At 31.6% G+C, this 14,590-nt stretch overlaps 2 protein-coding genes across 2 annotated transcripts; one reads left to right on the forward strand and one right to left on the reverse strand.

The window, feature by feature from the left end:
* Positions 1-285: 285 nt before the first annotated feature.
* LOC139527436 (GTPase IMAP family member 9-like) lies at positions 286-8,897 on the reverse strand. The gene is made up of 5 exons (XM_071322898.1): positions 8,807-8,897; positions 6,691-6,751; positions 5,117-5,882; positions 2,935-3,068; positions 286-1,903 (listed from the first exon to the last, which is right to left on the reverse strand). The coding sequence occupies exons 1-5, from the start codon at positions 8,807-8,809 to the stop codon at positions 1,737-1,739; spliced, it is 1,131 nt and encodes a 376-aa protein (XP_071178999.1). The 5' UTR covers positions 8,810-8,897; the 3' UTR covers positions 286-1,736.
* A 45-nt stretch (positions 8,898-8,942) lies between these two features.
* Positions 8,943-12,863, forward strand: LOC139527434 (GTPase IMAP family member 7-like). Its single transcript, XM_071322897.1, has 3 exons — positions 8,943-9,112; positions 10,893-10,949; positions 11,717-12,863. Exons 1-3 carry the CDS (start codon positions 9,025-9,027, stop codon positions 12,829-12,831), a joined length of 1,260 nt encoding a protein of 419 aa, XP_071178998.1. The 5' UTR covers positions 8,943-9,024; the 3' UTR covers positions 12,832-12,863.
* Positions 12,864-14,590: the final 1,727 nt, after the last annotated feature.

Consider the following 14,590-nt stretch of genomic DNA (forward strand, 5'->3'; position numbering starts at 1 on the left):
AAACATTCACACCAAGTATGCAATCAGTGTAAAACATTCACACCAAGTATGCAATCAGTGTAAAACATTCACACCAAGTACAAAGGTAATTCAGTGGGTGTTATCATCAATACGGATATAGCCACCAGCCCAAACAAACCTCAAAAGGCCTGCCATCGTCTAAGTACAACACCTCGGCTACAGAAAGAGGGAAGAGAGTATTGGGATTGATTTTGATGAGCGGTTTAACATTGAAGACCTTGAACTACAACACACACCACCGTCAAAAACAACTTTACAACGCCATGGAAAATAAAGCCAATTGTTTTAATATAACTTTATACTTTTTACATGTTGTACTTATCAATAACTTTGACTTTTATTAAATGCATCATATTTCTTGGATTTTTCTGCAATAGACTTACTACCATTAACTAAACCTAAATAAAGGTTATGACTGATTTATTTACTATATGATAATACATGGTCAGCCTTACATAAACACAAAGTACAGGATTATCAACAACAAGTCGTGAAACATCAACCAATTGCAATATTTTAATGCTGTGATTTTCTTCACAAAAGAAGTATCAAACTGGCCGTGTAGGCGAGGAATAAGACAAATGTATGTGCAAATCTTATAAAATAAGAAGATGTTTGGAATTACCAGGTTGATTCCAAACAAATGAGTTCAAGCAGAATGGCTATTTTATCTTTTGCATTCTCATGCTTTAGTGATTGCTGCATAATATCTTTTTTAATATCTACTTAAAATATTTAAGTGATGTAAATGCGTCGGAACTTAATCGAAATGACTAATTTACAGTCACCATAAAAGTCGTTAATCTACACCAATTCTTTCAGTCTTCAATCGAACAAATATTAACAAATCAAAACACTTTAATTTGTATTGAATGTCATTACAGTATCAGTGATAAAAGTTTAAACAATGAAATAAAAAATAAGATAACATGCTCCAACCTTCCTTGATAACATGTTGTTAGCACACACCACAACATTGCAGAATGGGAATTATCTACTAAAAGACTAAAAGAGTTGCTTCTTTTTGTGTGTAATGTACCTCATTATTTAATTTAAAGACATAGCATTGTCCATTGCATAGTTGTGTTGCGTTGTTGTGCGTTAAGCAATGAATAAAACCCGTACCACATTGTCAGTTAGAAGTCTGCCTGTATGTCTGTCACATATTTGTTTCGTCATCTAACATAAACTGCTAATCAGACCTGGAACTGTGAACCTTGACTTTGTGATGATTGCTGTGTCATGGTGGAAACCTGACGTGACTTTGTGTTGATGGCTTTGTCAAGGTGAAAACCCGACATGACTTTATGATAATTTTTGTAGAGATGAAAAACATACGTGACTTTGTGAAGATGTCTTTGTCAAGGTGAAAATCGACGTGACTTTGTGATAATGGCTTTGTAGAGGTGAAAACCAGAGGTGACTTTGTGATAAAGGCTTTGTCAATGTGAAAAACCGACGTGACTTGGTGATAGGTGGTTTTGTGTAGGTAAAAATCCGACGTGACTTTATGATTGGTGGTTTTGTAAAGGTAAAATTTCGACGTGACTTTGTGATTGGTGATTTTGTGAATGTAAAAACCCGTGTAAAAGTAAACCAATATATGTCAAGGTACGGCCTTCAACAGTCCATATGCAGTAATCAACATAGTTATAATGACCTTTAAATGTACCAAAAACAAAATCGCAGTCTATGTCTATGTCCAAGTCGTTCCCTTAGTTACAGATACACCTTCTTCCATCAAGTGACATTATTTTACCTCTTCGACAACAAACAAATACTACATCACTGGGTATGTCGTTGTGCCATATTTTACCGCGATTACCAATAGTTGCATCAGCTCTGTCACATTTACTTCCAAATAAACATCCCATCTGGTATCCTATCGAAAATAAAATATATTGTTATCAAAACCAGTCTTTTACCTAGTTTTGAGAAGACGTAGCACGCGTCTGGCGTATACAAATATTTTTTAACTTGTTACCTTATGATGGCTATTATTCGTTTGTTTCTCTATCCTATATTTTCGCACATTTATTTTATTGTAGCCCTGTCGTGTAATATTGTCATTCTAATGTTATAATTAACACTGCCATTAAGGCGGGAGGTTAAACATGCCACAAAACCAGGATCAACTCACCATTTTTTCATAAAATGCCCTGTACCAAGTCAGTTTTAGTTTGTTACCCGGATTTGTTTTTTCTCTATCGTTTTATGAATTTTGAACAGCGGTATACTACTGTTGCTTTTATTTATGTTTTGAATAAAATATTTCTCGTCCTTTTCCTAAAAAAAATGATCGGACGATATTAAGATCTTGCTGATAAATATTCCGTTAGGTACTAACGTTTTTTTATAATATTAATTAAGTCTTTTTGTATTCTTTTTATTGTCCTTATAAATTATTACTTTTACCATTTAGTATGCTTTGGTAATATGGATGAGACGTGTCTCGTTTCTTGAACATCCCGTCATTGTGTTTTTGTGCAATGGTAATTTTGTGTATTCTTGTCTTTTGTCTTTGCTTATGTGCTTTGAATATATATATGCCTTTTATATGATAGTTGTTATCCATTGGTTTAATGTGTTAGAGCTTTAAATTTTGTATTTGATTAGGGACTTCCATTTTGAATTGAGTTCTGAACTGTTAATTAACTTTTGTTATATAGTACTTGAACACTATAATCATAGTCACCATAAAAAGTGGATAATATAACCGGAAACATTTTCATTTCATTCTTTCTGCTTTATTTCAAATGTATTCCGAGCACGTTCAGATCAGAGCTTACTATCAATTTAATCTTCGACGATTAAGAAAATACACTTTTATACCGAAACAGTTTTAACAATAAACAGTTTCGTAAACAACTGTAGCCTTAAATCATTGAACAATTATAGAAATTCCTAATTTACCTTCAAATAGGGCCAACATTTTCTCGTCTAACTTTTCATTTAATTTCCTTTTCTCTTCTTTGAATCGATCTATTTCTTCTTGTCGTTTCACTTCCAACTGTCTGCGTTTATCATCCAATCTCTCACGTTCTTGTCTTCCTCAAAAAGATTTTTCCCAAAATTAATTTTGATTCTTGAATATACCTTGTAAGGATTATGACCGTTATTTTCAATTTGTTTGTTGTATATGAGTTTTTAATTTTGGCACATGCATGATCAGAAAATTTCCGTTTTGAATTTTCCTTACAATTTAGGGTTTTGTTTTGGTTTTTTTTTTTTACCTTTAATACTTGATTTTTTTCATAAAACTGCTGTAGCGGGTTTGTGCTATCTTACTTGCCTGGATCGTTTTAGTTGGTCGTTGGTTTGATTCCCAACCGGGTCAAATCAAAGTCGTTAATACAAGTGTATCAGTGGCATCTACATGATAACCGTAAATGCAGTTACAGTAATCCCAATATGGCGGAGCCCAAAACAGGTAAAATCGTCTTTTTCTAATTTCTCCTTGTACACGTGATGTTGTAAAGAATTACCCCGCCGCTAGGTTGATCTGTATGGTATTGTTGTATGTGTGTGTTCATAATCTCATATGTGACCTTGTTACCGAAATAATAGCCATTAAAAATTTACGGAAGATCACCGTACCTCCAACGAATTTTGTATGTTATGATAGTCGTAACTTGTTTATAAGATAGTCCTTACTTGGCCATCATCATAGTAACTTGATAGTGGTGATCGTAACTTTCTCTGTGTGCTGATAGGCGACTATATATAAATCGTGTTTGAATGTTTAGTAGTGTGGCTTGAACGAATGAATAATTTGTCGTCAAGTACTGTTGGTGAAAATTTCCTTATCGAACACACCTACTTTATATATATGTTATAAAGTCAACCTGTAAACTTGATATATAAAAATGATACAATCTGAAGCGAGATGATGTATCAAATACCTTTACTTTTTACGTTTTCAAGAGCAAGTATTCATCTCAAACATGCCCTCACATAAAAAGGTGCACTCTTTTTTCTCGATGCAATTTTTGCTGATTTGTTTATTATATTTATTGAAGGTTAGAAACGAAAATTAAGAAACATCTATATTGACATGATTTCCGTCAGTTGCAATTTTTTTTTAAACCAAAGTTTATGCATTTTTTAGATACAACTAAAAAGACACACATGGTGTCGACTTGATATCTGATTGTTCTGCTAAATTATGCAAAAGATATATTGTAAACTTATGCAAATGGTGTTTGTATGTTGAAAAATATGTCAATCACGAATGTTGTTTACGCGTTTGTTGTTATCTATAAACAACTTTTTTTATTTGAATATTTCGTAGGCGGAGGGTTCTGACAAAATTAGTAACTATGATCATGGACATATTTTTAACAGTTACGATTATCTTTCAAGTTATTTGTCCACAAGTTACGGCTATCGTCTTTTAGAGTTACGGTGATCTTCCGAAAATTTTCAATAGCTTTTTTGGGGGGAATAAGGGAACCTATGATATTAAGAACACACACATACACCAATACCATACACATCAACCTAGTCGCTTAGTAATTCTTTAAAACAACGCGTGTACACGGAGAAATTACAAAAATACGATTTTACCTGTTTTGGGGGCCGCCATGTTAGAATCACTGTGATCAATTTAACACCAGTGGCGTATGTTGCTCAATGCCTCGCATGTAGATAAGTCGTAAAGGCTAGGGCTGGTCAGATCAGAATCGCAATAACGTGTCGAGATAGGATGACAATCTTAAAAAAAGCTAAATTAGCAAAATGTATAACTGTCTGCTGATTACTCTTTTTTTATACTCGTATTAAATGTTAAAACACGAATTAAATAAACCGAGCATAGAAACAGAGCATGGATTATTTCTGTATACCCTAGTTTACATGTTTGTTTTATGTTTTAAAAACATACCATTATAACGACCCAAAAGTGACTTGAAACTGAATGATGTATTATCTGATTTAAAGATAATTCTTGTTTAGTACTATTGCCATAGATCATAAACAAACATGTATAAACAAACTATTTAAATTTATCCAATATTAAAAAAAACATGCTCCTCCCCCTTCTCACAAAAGATGAATGGTTGGTGTCTACATGATGCATATTACATAATATACATACCCGAGTGCCTCAATCTCTTGATTCGTCTCAAGTTCTTTTAGTTTTTGTTTTTGGATTCTATATTCCTTAGCAATTATGTTTTGCTTTTCTTTGTTTCTCTCTTTCTCGTTTCTGTCCTGGTCCATCTGTTCTCTTTTGTGTTGTCTGTTTCCAGCATCGGTGTACATTTCATGTGTATAAAACCTCCCTCCATTATTTCTAACAGTATTATATACATTTTCGATTATCATGTGAACGTCTTGTTCAGTGTTTTGTAGTCCGAGTGAAATGTAACGGTTGTCTATTTTCTGTAGAAGTGCACCCAAAGGAGAGTCTTTTTTTACTTTGTTTTCGACAAAATCTTTTATATTTGTATTGGCATTTTGGAGTCTATCCTTATTTGTAAAGACAACGCTTACAAAATCGCTAACTTCATCTCCGAAGTAGTTCATGAAAATATCTATCGTATTTTGTTCTTCTGCAGTCATTCGTCCTATTTGAAGAATAAATATGATGGAATGCATGCCGGGAAATGTCAATGCTTTAGATATTTCCTGTAGTATAACTGCATTATCGTCTTCCGTATCAAAGAAACCCGGCGTGTCAAAAACAACAATATGGCGACCATTGCAAGTTCCCCTTGCAGACTTGGTATATTTGGTAACGGATTCGTCAGATACATCCGCAGTGAATTCTTCTCTTCCTAAAAGACTATTTCCGGTAGTACTTTTTCCTGCTCCTGTTTTTCCAATCAATAAAATGCGAAATTCATTTTCAATGGCTACATCTGGAATGATTTAAATGAAAGTTGTGCACGTACGTATATATAAAAAAATCATAATTATTATTCAAAACACCCGGACAGATAGAGGTATGGTTAGAGTCTTGAAATTGTTCTTCGAATTTTAGATATTAATTCTTTCCAAATGCTGTGTTTAATTTAGTTGTAGGAATATGATTACATGAATTAAAAACTCAAGTGTTGAAATGCCATTCTTTATCTCACTGTTCGTATAGCGTATATACCTTGAAATAAAGTAAATTTAGTTCTCACGATAGTGGCAGTCGTAAGCATTAAGTCGTTCGTGTAAATGAAAATCTCTTGTGCAAATCAGATAAAAATTTCTTGTTCAAATTAGATAAAAATCTCTTGTTTTATCTTGTATTCATCATTTCCGATCTCACTTTTCAACATAAATGAAATTGTATTTATCCTGCAATCAGCCATCTTTTGTACAAATAACAAGTTACTATTCTAACACATTTTGCTCTTCTTTTATTATATAAAAAGTATTCTGCTACCGCCTAGCTAACGAGATGTTTTTTTTTACAAAAATATATAGTTCATATTGGTGTCTGCTTCGCAGTCCGTGATTTTTTAAAGTGTACATGTAGGATAAATTGCAGAATAAAACAAATCATTTGTAATTTTAAAAAAAAATATATTTGTACTCGTTAATTAAGAAAAATGAGAAAATATTGGCTAGCGTCGTTTCTCGTTCTGTTTGTAAAGCTCGTGCAAATAAATATTAGATTGTTCGACAAATACTGTACTTAAACTTTGTAATCAAAGAATTTAAATAACAGCTACATACCATCTGAAAAATACATAGTAAACAAAACAGCTAGGAATACTTGTTTTCCAATATAAAACATCTAAAATCCAAAAGAAAAAAACTGTGCATATAGTCGATTGTTAATTATAATTATTGTTAGAATTGTTATGTAACACGGGTAAGAATAAGTATTATTAAAATTAATATGATCCCCATGAAAACCTTATAATATATAAAACTTTATGAATTAATCACCTTTAAGAATTAGGCACCATTATATATTTAGGGAGGGCTGTGTGGTTTTGTTCGAGGGACATAAACTATTTTTCTCTTATTTGATCCATCAAAAAACTTTGTCAATTACTTAGGTAACCAATATCCCTTAACTTTACTTTCAGCTATATAAATGATGTTCTATCACTAAATAAATCCAAATTTTATGACTATAGTGAAGTCATATATCTCATTGCACTAGAGATAAAGGATACAATTCATACAGTTAAGTCTGCCTCATATAATAATAATAATACTTTATTCAGAAGCAATACAGCTTATAGAATATACAATTTTACAATATTTTGTATCAGTGAAATATAAATACAATAATTATACACAATACATGTATGGCGGATAATGAAAATAAATTCATATGATAAATAATTAATACAACTACATATTACGAATTTTTTCAATATTAAACAAAAATTTACCTAAATCATTAAGTTCTTTCACATTGTGAACTGATAACAACTGTATAAGTTTAAAAGTGGATGATTGCCAATAATATTTCTTAATGTATAGTTTTCTTACATCACTATATCTATTACATTCTAGAACAACATGGTATTCATCTTCTACAATATTGTTATTGCACATAGTATATATATTAACTTACATCTAGAAATTGGCAATGCGGGTGGGGTAACAACAACATTTTACGACAAAAGAGATGATTTCAGCTTCCCTATTGTGCTTTTTCACACTTTGTTGCTACATTCCAGGAGCATCGGCTTAAGGAGTATATATTTTTCAATCGATATGCTATTCCCATGCTTGTTTTTACTATAATAATTTATTTGATAGAAGGTTGCTGCTCCCGAACCAATATTTCCTAATGATGAAGTTGAAATCATACATTCGTAGATTTTACATTTGATTAATTGTTATGGAATAGCAGTTACACAGATGATATCGGATATGTTCTTTATGTCGGAATCATAATCACCTTCCCTTTTCACGAATGGGATCTACCGAATTGGATTGATGGCCTAGTTTGTTGTTACATGAGCAACACGACGGATGACACATCTTGAGCAGAATCTGTTTACCCTTCCGTAGTACCTGTGATCACCCCCATTTTTGGTCTTTTATTTCCTATGTTATGTCTTGTCTACTATTATTTGTCTGTTTGTCTTTTTTCCTTTTTAGCCATGACGTTGTCAGTTTATTTTCAATTAATGAGTTCCTTTGGAATCTTTCGCCCCTCTTTTACGGCGAGAACAACAAACTTTGTTTATAAATTTTGTTTTTATTTTTTCACAAATTTTTTTACAAATATTTCTTATTTTCATATTGGCTGAAATGTACAATTATTCGAACTGAGTCAATCTGAATAGTCGAAAAAGGGCCCGGTATGTTAATATGTGTTTTTAAAACGCATATTCTGATACTTAACTTTGACGAAAACATTACATCTTAGAGAAAAAAAATATTCTGAATTTCTTATTAAGATTTTGTATCATTAAATTCACTGTAAAATCTGAAAAAAAATATGTAGAATGAATCGATCTGACAATTGGACATTCAACCTACATGTAATTTGGGTAGATTTAACCTCGTCTATTGATAAATATATTATTTCTTTTTCGTTTATAACTTAATCAAGCCGTTAATTTTCTCGTATACATTCTGTTACATATGTCTTATGATGGCCTCGTCGTATAGGGCTGCAGATAAAATGAGATATGAGTACAGGTGTCGTACGTTTATTTATATTTTAATTTCATCGGACAAATATTCTGACTTTAAACATGAAAAACTGTATTATTCTATTTAGCGGTGACCAAATACAAAAGTCAACTATTTAAACGATACATTGAGAGTCTAAAATTTTGGAGAAAAAAAACCAAACTTATAATGTAAAACGATGACCTACCATGCAAAAAGTCAACAACCTAAGACCTCCTTAGTATATATCAGATAATAGCTATAATCAATGTATATTGCATACGCTATATTCACATGAGTGTGTGGAAATTCTCAGTTTTAGTTTCGATTTCGATTTTCCGTAAATATATATTGATTCGGTATTTTCAGCCAACAAATTGTAATTAAACGTCATTACAAAACACGAACTCGTCACTATACACAACCATGAAGGTACTACAAATCTCACTTATTTTGTGGGTTATAATTTTACTATCTTCATGTTCCGCAGAGGAGAGCTGTAGTTCACAGTCAGGTAAGACATTCAAATATTTAATTTAAAAAAAGAGAACATATAGTATGTATCATTTTTACACGCTTTTGAATTATTCCGTCTATATGATATACATATATATATGTATATATTTATAGTAAAGCACTTGACCAACTGTATAGGAGAGAAAAGTAAATACAAAATAACTGAGCTCCAAGGAAAATTCAAAATACGGAAAGTCCTATATCAAATGGCAAAGTTAAATGCTAAAACACATTAAACGAATATAGAAATATGCATGATCCACAAAAAGTGCACCCAAAGGGTTGACTTGAGAATATTAAGGCTTCTCTCGTCCGCTAGTAAAACCTTTGTTACATTGAGATATTTTTAGACTATGCAGGATGTATTCATAATTAACACAGCTTGATACGGTCGCCAATGGTTGTCAATGTGACAATTCTCCCCAGTGGCCATTTAACAACTATTAGTCGACAAACTTCCTTCAACTATGAGCAAAGTCGAAACTACATAGAAAGCTTAAAGAGGTCATAAAAAGACAAATATAACAGAATTCAAACGAGAAAACTAACGGCTTGATTAAATAGAAAAAACGAATTTAGTTGAAAGTCCAATTGCTGATTTGTTACATGCAAGTATAGTTTTTTTTTAAACTTAACAGTAAATTTAATGTTTATTGGAAATGCACCAAAAATATGTTTTCCTTTTCTTAGATTACAGTTTGGTTTTCATCAAAGCTGAGAATCAGAATATTCTTTTACATAAAAAAAAAACCAAAAACAGAGCTCTCCCCCCTTTTTTTCACTACGTGTTTATTTTATAGCTGTCTGAATGAATTGGTCAAATGTCGAGTGAGTGTTAGTAATGGGACACAAACAAATGGTCGGCAAGAATATATACATTTTAGTAAAATCAGTGATGGCGACCTCTTTCCAATGTACAACAACGTTCGCTAAATGTTACAATTTAAATGTATTAAATTAATGTGGGTTTTTCCCGGTTATAAATAGTCTAAATTATGGGATTTTCCGTCTGTAACAGTTATAAATAGTATTAGCAAAATGAATAATTGAAACTATTTGCATCGAAAGCGAAAACAAAAATTAAGTAAAACCAAATTGTTTAATTGAAAGAAAAGGTTCGTGGTTCTGTATGATTATATTAATCATTGAAATCAAATAGTTTAGTCCTACAATTCTTTTACACATGAATGAAATTAAAACTGTTTAATTCATGTAATGTAATCATACTTGTTCACAATAACAATTGAAATGTTCGAATTAAAATATCTTTAGATTTGTAAATGTAGGATGTTTTTATATACCGTATATATATTCAATGACTCCATGAAATTAATGTTATTGCTTTGTAAGGACTGAAAAAGATAACATACCCCGGGTAAGATGTTCTATGAATATATCGTGTTTAAAAGTGAATATGTATATTTTCACTGGAAAACCTCGCAAAAGAAAATCGTACAAGCGTTCGAAAAAAAAAGCCTCTTTCAAATTAAAAATCAGTTGTTTTAGCCTGCAACAAATAATGTAAGACATTTTTAATTTTCTATATTGAAAATCTAATTTTCGAGAGTTCTGATATTTACCGTGTAGCAGTTATTGGTTAAACAAAATGAGCCGTTTCAGTCAAGGCAGTAACAGTAGAACCATAGTTTAATTCAAAACAGACTTACATTGACCTTCCCTCCAAAAAATATAAACGGGAATGTGGACTCCGGACAATTCTATTTAATGCCACACTGTTTCTCTTTCATAATTTAATTCAAACGATTCCTTTTTTATAGAAACGGTTGCAGATAGAGATATCCGTCACTGTTCACAAAAGGAGAGTGAAGATATAGGTATGTATTGAAAACATACAAGTTAAATTTCCTTTAAATTTCAAATATATATCAGGCAAAACAAACACATTTGGAATAGAGGACCTCGTTCTGATTCGCTCGAAACAAAAACAAATAATTATGACATTTGCAGAATACAGAAAACAAAACAGAACCTTATAATAAAACAAAACATAACATCTTAGGCAAACTTTTGCGTTAGAGACTTCAATCTAAATAGTATAATTATATTCTGAATATGTCAATACGAAAATATGAAAACTAAAAGCATAACACAAATTAGGGTTCTTACAAAAACGGCATACAATTTAAGGTGCAATAGATTTACATTTTACAATAATATGTTTAAATGATAAATTGCAAATATATCTACTTTTAAAAAAAATACGGTTTCAATGTTCTCATCATATTTCATTAAACCAAGAAGCTTCTTTTTTTAATTGATTCTTGTTTACAATGCCGGGATATTCTAAGTAACTACAATATTCAGTATAGGATTTGTTCATTGGTGAAGGCTATTTGATGACCTGCACTTGTATATTTGGCAATAATACCACATCTCTTTATTTTTATATAGTTCTACAACCCTGATTTCCCAGTTGCCTTATGTATACATTATTTTTTAGTTAAAATTATGGCGAATATATATCTTGCAGGTTCATAAGTAAAGTGTTGCATGCTTGCCATATCATAAAACGTAAACAGACGTTCAGTACCTTCGCCGGTTTCTTCTGTGTAATATTTTTGATATTATTCTTCGTTTTTAGGTATAACCGAAAATGAACGCAGAATATTGCTAATAGGCCGGACTGGAGTCGGTAAAAGTACTACTGGAAACACAATACTGGGGAGGGACGTTTTTCATACAGACACTTCGGGCGAGGCAGTCACGAGAAAGACAGAATATGCGCGCTCACTGCGCTACGGGAGAAATCTTTTAGTTGTCGACACTCCGGGATTGTTTGATACAAGTATACCTAATAATGAAACTATGAAAGAAATTGCACAATGTTACAGCCAAACAGCTCCGGGTTTACATGCTATCATTTTTGTTACTACGACTGGACGATTCACCAAAGAAGAAAAAGATACATTTGACTTTTTTCTCACGCATCTTGGAAAAGAAGTAATTGATTATATGATTGTAGTTATCACTGGTAAAGACAAACTAGATCATAAAAAACTTACAATTAAGCAGTTTGTTTCCAATTTAAAAGATGAGTCGGCTCTTATGTGGTTGTTGAATCGGACCGAATACCGATATACAGCGTTTGGCTATGGCGGTGGTCGTGCTGATCGTGAGGCAGAAGTTATAGAACTTCTTGAAATGATCGACAACCTTGTCAAGGAAAACGAAGGGAGCTATTATACAAATGACATGTATAAAAGAAATGAGAAATTGTTAAAAGAACGATGGGAAGAAGAAAAACGGAAAGAAACAGAAAAACTTGAAAAGGAAATACAATCAGCTAAGAAATCTGCTCAAAACGAGTTCGAAGAAAAACAAAAGGAACTTGAGAAAGATTTTGAAAACCAGAAGATTGAACATGAAAATAATATGAAAAAATTGAATGCTAAATTCAACGAACAAGAATCTGATATTGAGAAGATAAAAAACAAAAATAAGCAGGACCTTGAAGAAATGCGGAGAGAAATAGAACAAAGAGAAATGGCATTAACAATTCGTCGTATAGAAGCGGAAAGAGACGTTGAAATAAGGTTGCGAGAAGAAGCTGAAAGAAAAGTGATTGATAAAGAAATGACGTTTCGAGAGGATTACAGATCTGATTCTGGCTTTTTTGAGCAGGCTCTAATGGCAGCAGGGAAGGCTATAGGAGCTGTTGTAGACGCTGTTTATAATTTTTTTGGAAGATTATTTTAAAGTATATAAAACTCATACGTTTGTCTTAGAAATGTTTTATATAAAAAAAGCACCATGTTCTTTAAAAAAAAACAGGCATACCTTCAACTAATTAGCCATTTTTATAACCGGGACATCATATAGGGGTAAATTCAGTAAAAAATCTCCCATTAACTTCAATGTAAACCTACATGTTCAATTAAATTCATAACTTTTTTACCTTTACAAATTAGAAGCTTTCATATTTCATTCATTAAAGTACAAATATAGCCCCATTTTTTGCAACCATCAAAACATAGGGTCATGCGGCATTTTCGGGCCTTCCACATGGCTTTGTTTACAAACACTGTAGTTTCGCACTAAATTCCTACAATGACCCCATCACTTTTCAATCCTGTTTTTAAAAAAAATAAATGCATTCAGCATTATTTAATTATTTTTTTTAACCTCAGATTTGATCCATCTAATGAAAAAAATATTATTGAAAACTTTATCTACCAATCATTGCAGCACAGGTCTTCAATTCTATACTGAAAGCTCTCCCCTAAATGGGCGGTCCCTGATGACGTATATTATTTACTGAATTTACCCCTATAAGAGACAATTCTTCCTCAAATCATACTTTTTTTATATTAATTATGTAATTTAGCCTATTCTAAAGTTCCAGATTCAATACAAGATCTGTAGTGGCTAAATTGTCAAAGTTTAAGGAAAATTTGTACTATAGCCCATATTGCGGCCAATGTATATTTTGTACAAAATGTTGTAAATTGAATGTTGTATAAAAAATGATGTAAAATATATTATTTAATAAATATGAACTGTTTTTTGTGTTTGTTTGAACAAATAGTACCAGTTAATCTTAGAAACATCAGTCATATTATATTCTGAGATTAATATCTCCATATATGGAAGTTTTAATGAGTATACCATGAAAATACCACAAAAAGTTGTTTCCAAGTCTTTTAAATGAGTGTCATACAAAAAAAAATCAACATTAATATTTCCCTACACTGAATCTGTGTTTTCATATCTAGTATAGATCATTTAAGTGCACACAGATAAGCTATAGGGTCATTCTCTATCAAAGATGAGAATGTCTTATCATACTGGTAGAGTCAGAGAAAAAACAGACTTTTCTTCAACTGTCAACCATAAAAATTATATCTTAGCAATAAAATTTGTCCTGTTTCTGCACTTTCCTTCTTCTTACTTTTGTTAAATGAAATCAGAGAGCGACAAATATTGTTATAAGAATAATTATTTCATAAAAATTTTAACTAAAAAATGGGACGTTATGCTGTACACTTAAAAAAAACCACAGATTTAAGAAGGGAAATATTCCACATAACAGAGGACTTAAATTGAAAAATTCTAAAATACCTGTATTCCCTGTGATTAAATTTGAAAGACTATCCAAGGATGACTTTGATCTTGTGACAAAATCTGTTAATATCAAACACTATGCTGAAATTCCTATACACCCAACATCAGGGCGGCTTCTGCGTCCAAAACAGGCATCCAAGACTGAAGTACAAAAATGTGCAGAAAATGAAAATAAGACTGGGTAAGATCATATATTGCATTACAATTGATAAAGCAACTATTTACAGTATTTACTAGAAAATTTCAAACATCACATTAGAGAAACAAACATTTTATCAACAGTTTATAGATGCAGGGTATGTAATACTGAAAAGTTATACAGAATATTTTTGAATTGAAGAAACGCATTGAATGATGAAATAAATATATTATTTCTACATACCAAATAATTATT

The sequence above is a fragment of the Mytilus edulis genome, chromosome 6 (genome assembly GCF_963676685.1).
Source record: "Mytilus edulis chromosome 6, xbMytEdul2.2, whole genome shotgun sequence".
In the NCBI taxonomy this organism is placed as follows: Eukaryota; Metazoa; Mollusca; class Bivalvia; order Mytilida; family Mytilidae; genus Mytilus; species Mytilus edulis.

What these genes read in the sequence shown, in the direction of transcription:
- LOC139527436 (XM_071322898.1), bottom strand. An exon ending in CAAGAGATTGAGGCACTCGG is followed by an intron (nt 3,069 to 5,116) that starts GTATGTATATTA and finishes TTTTTGAGGAAG; the next exon opens with ACAAGAACGTGAGAGATTGG. An exon ending in AATGTTGGCCCTATTTGAAG is followed by an intron (nt 1,904 to 2,934) that starts GTAAATTAGGAA and finishes TATTTTCGATAG; the next exon opens with GATACCAGATGGGATGTTTA.
- LOC139527434 (XM_071322897.1), top strand. Translation starts at nt 9,025, where the DNA reads ATGAAGGTACTACAAATCTCACTTATTTTGTGGGTTATAATTTTACTA. An exon ending in GAGCTGTAGTTCACAGTCAG is followed by an intron (nt 9,113 to 10,892) that starts GTAAGACATTCA and finishes CCTTTTTTATAG; the next exon opens with AAACGGTTGCAGATAGAGAT. An exon ending in AAAGGAGAGTGAAGATATAG is followed by an intron (nt 10,950 to 11,716) that starts GTATGTATTGAA and finishes CTTCGTTTTTAG; the next exon opens with GTATAACCGAAAATGAACGC.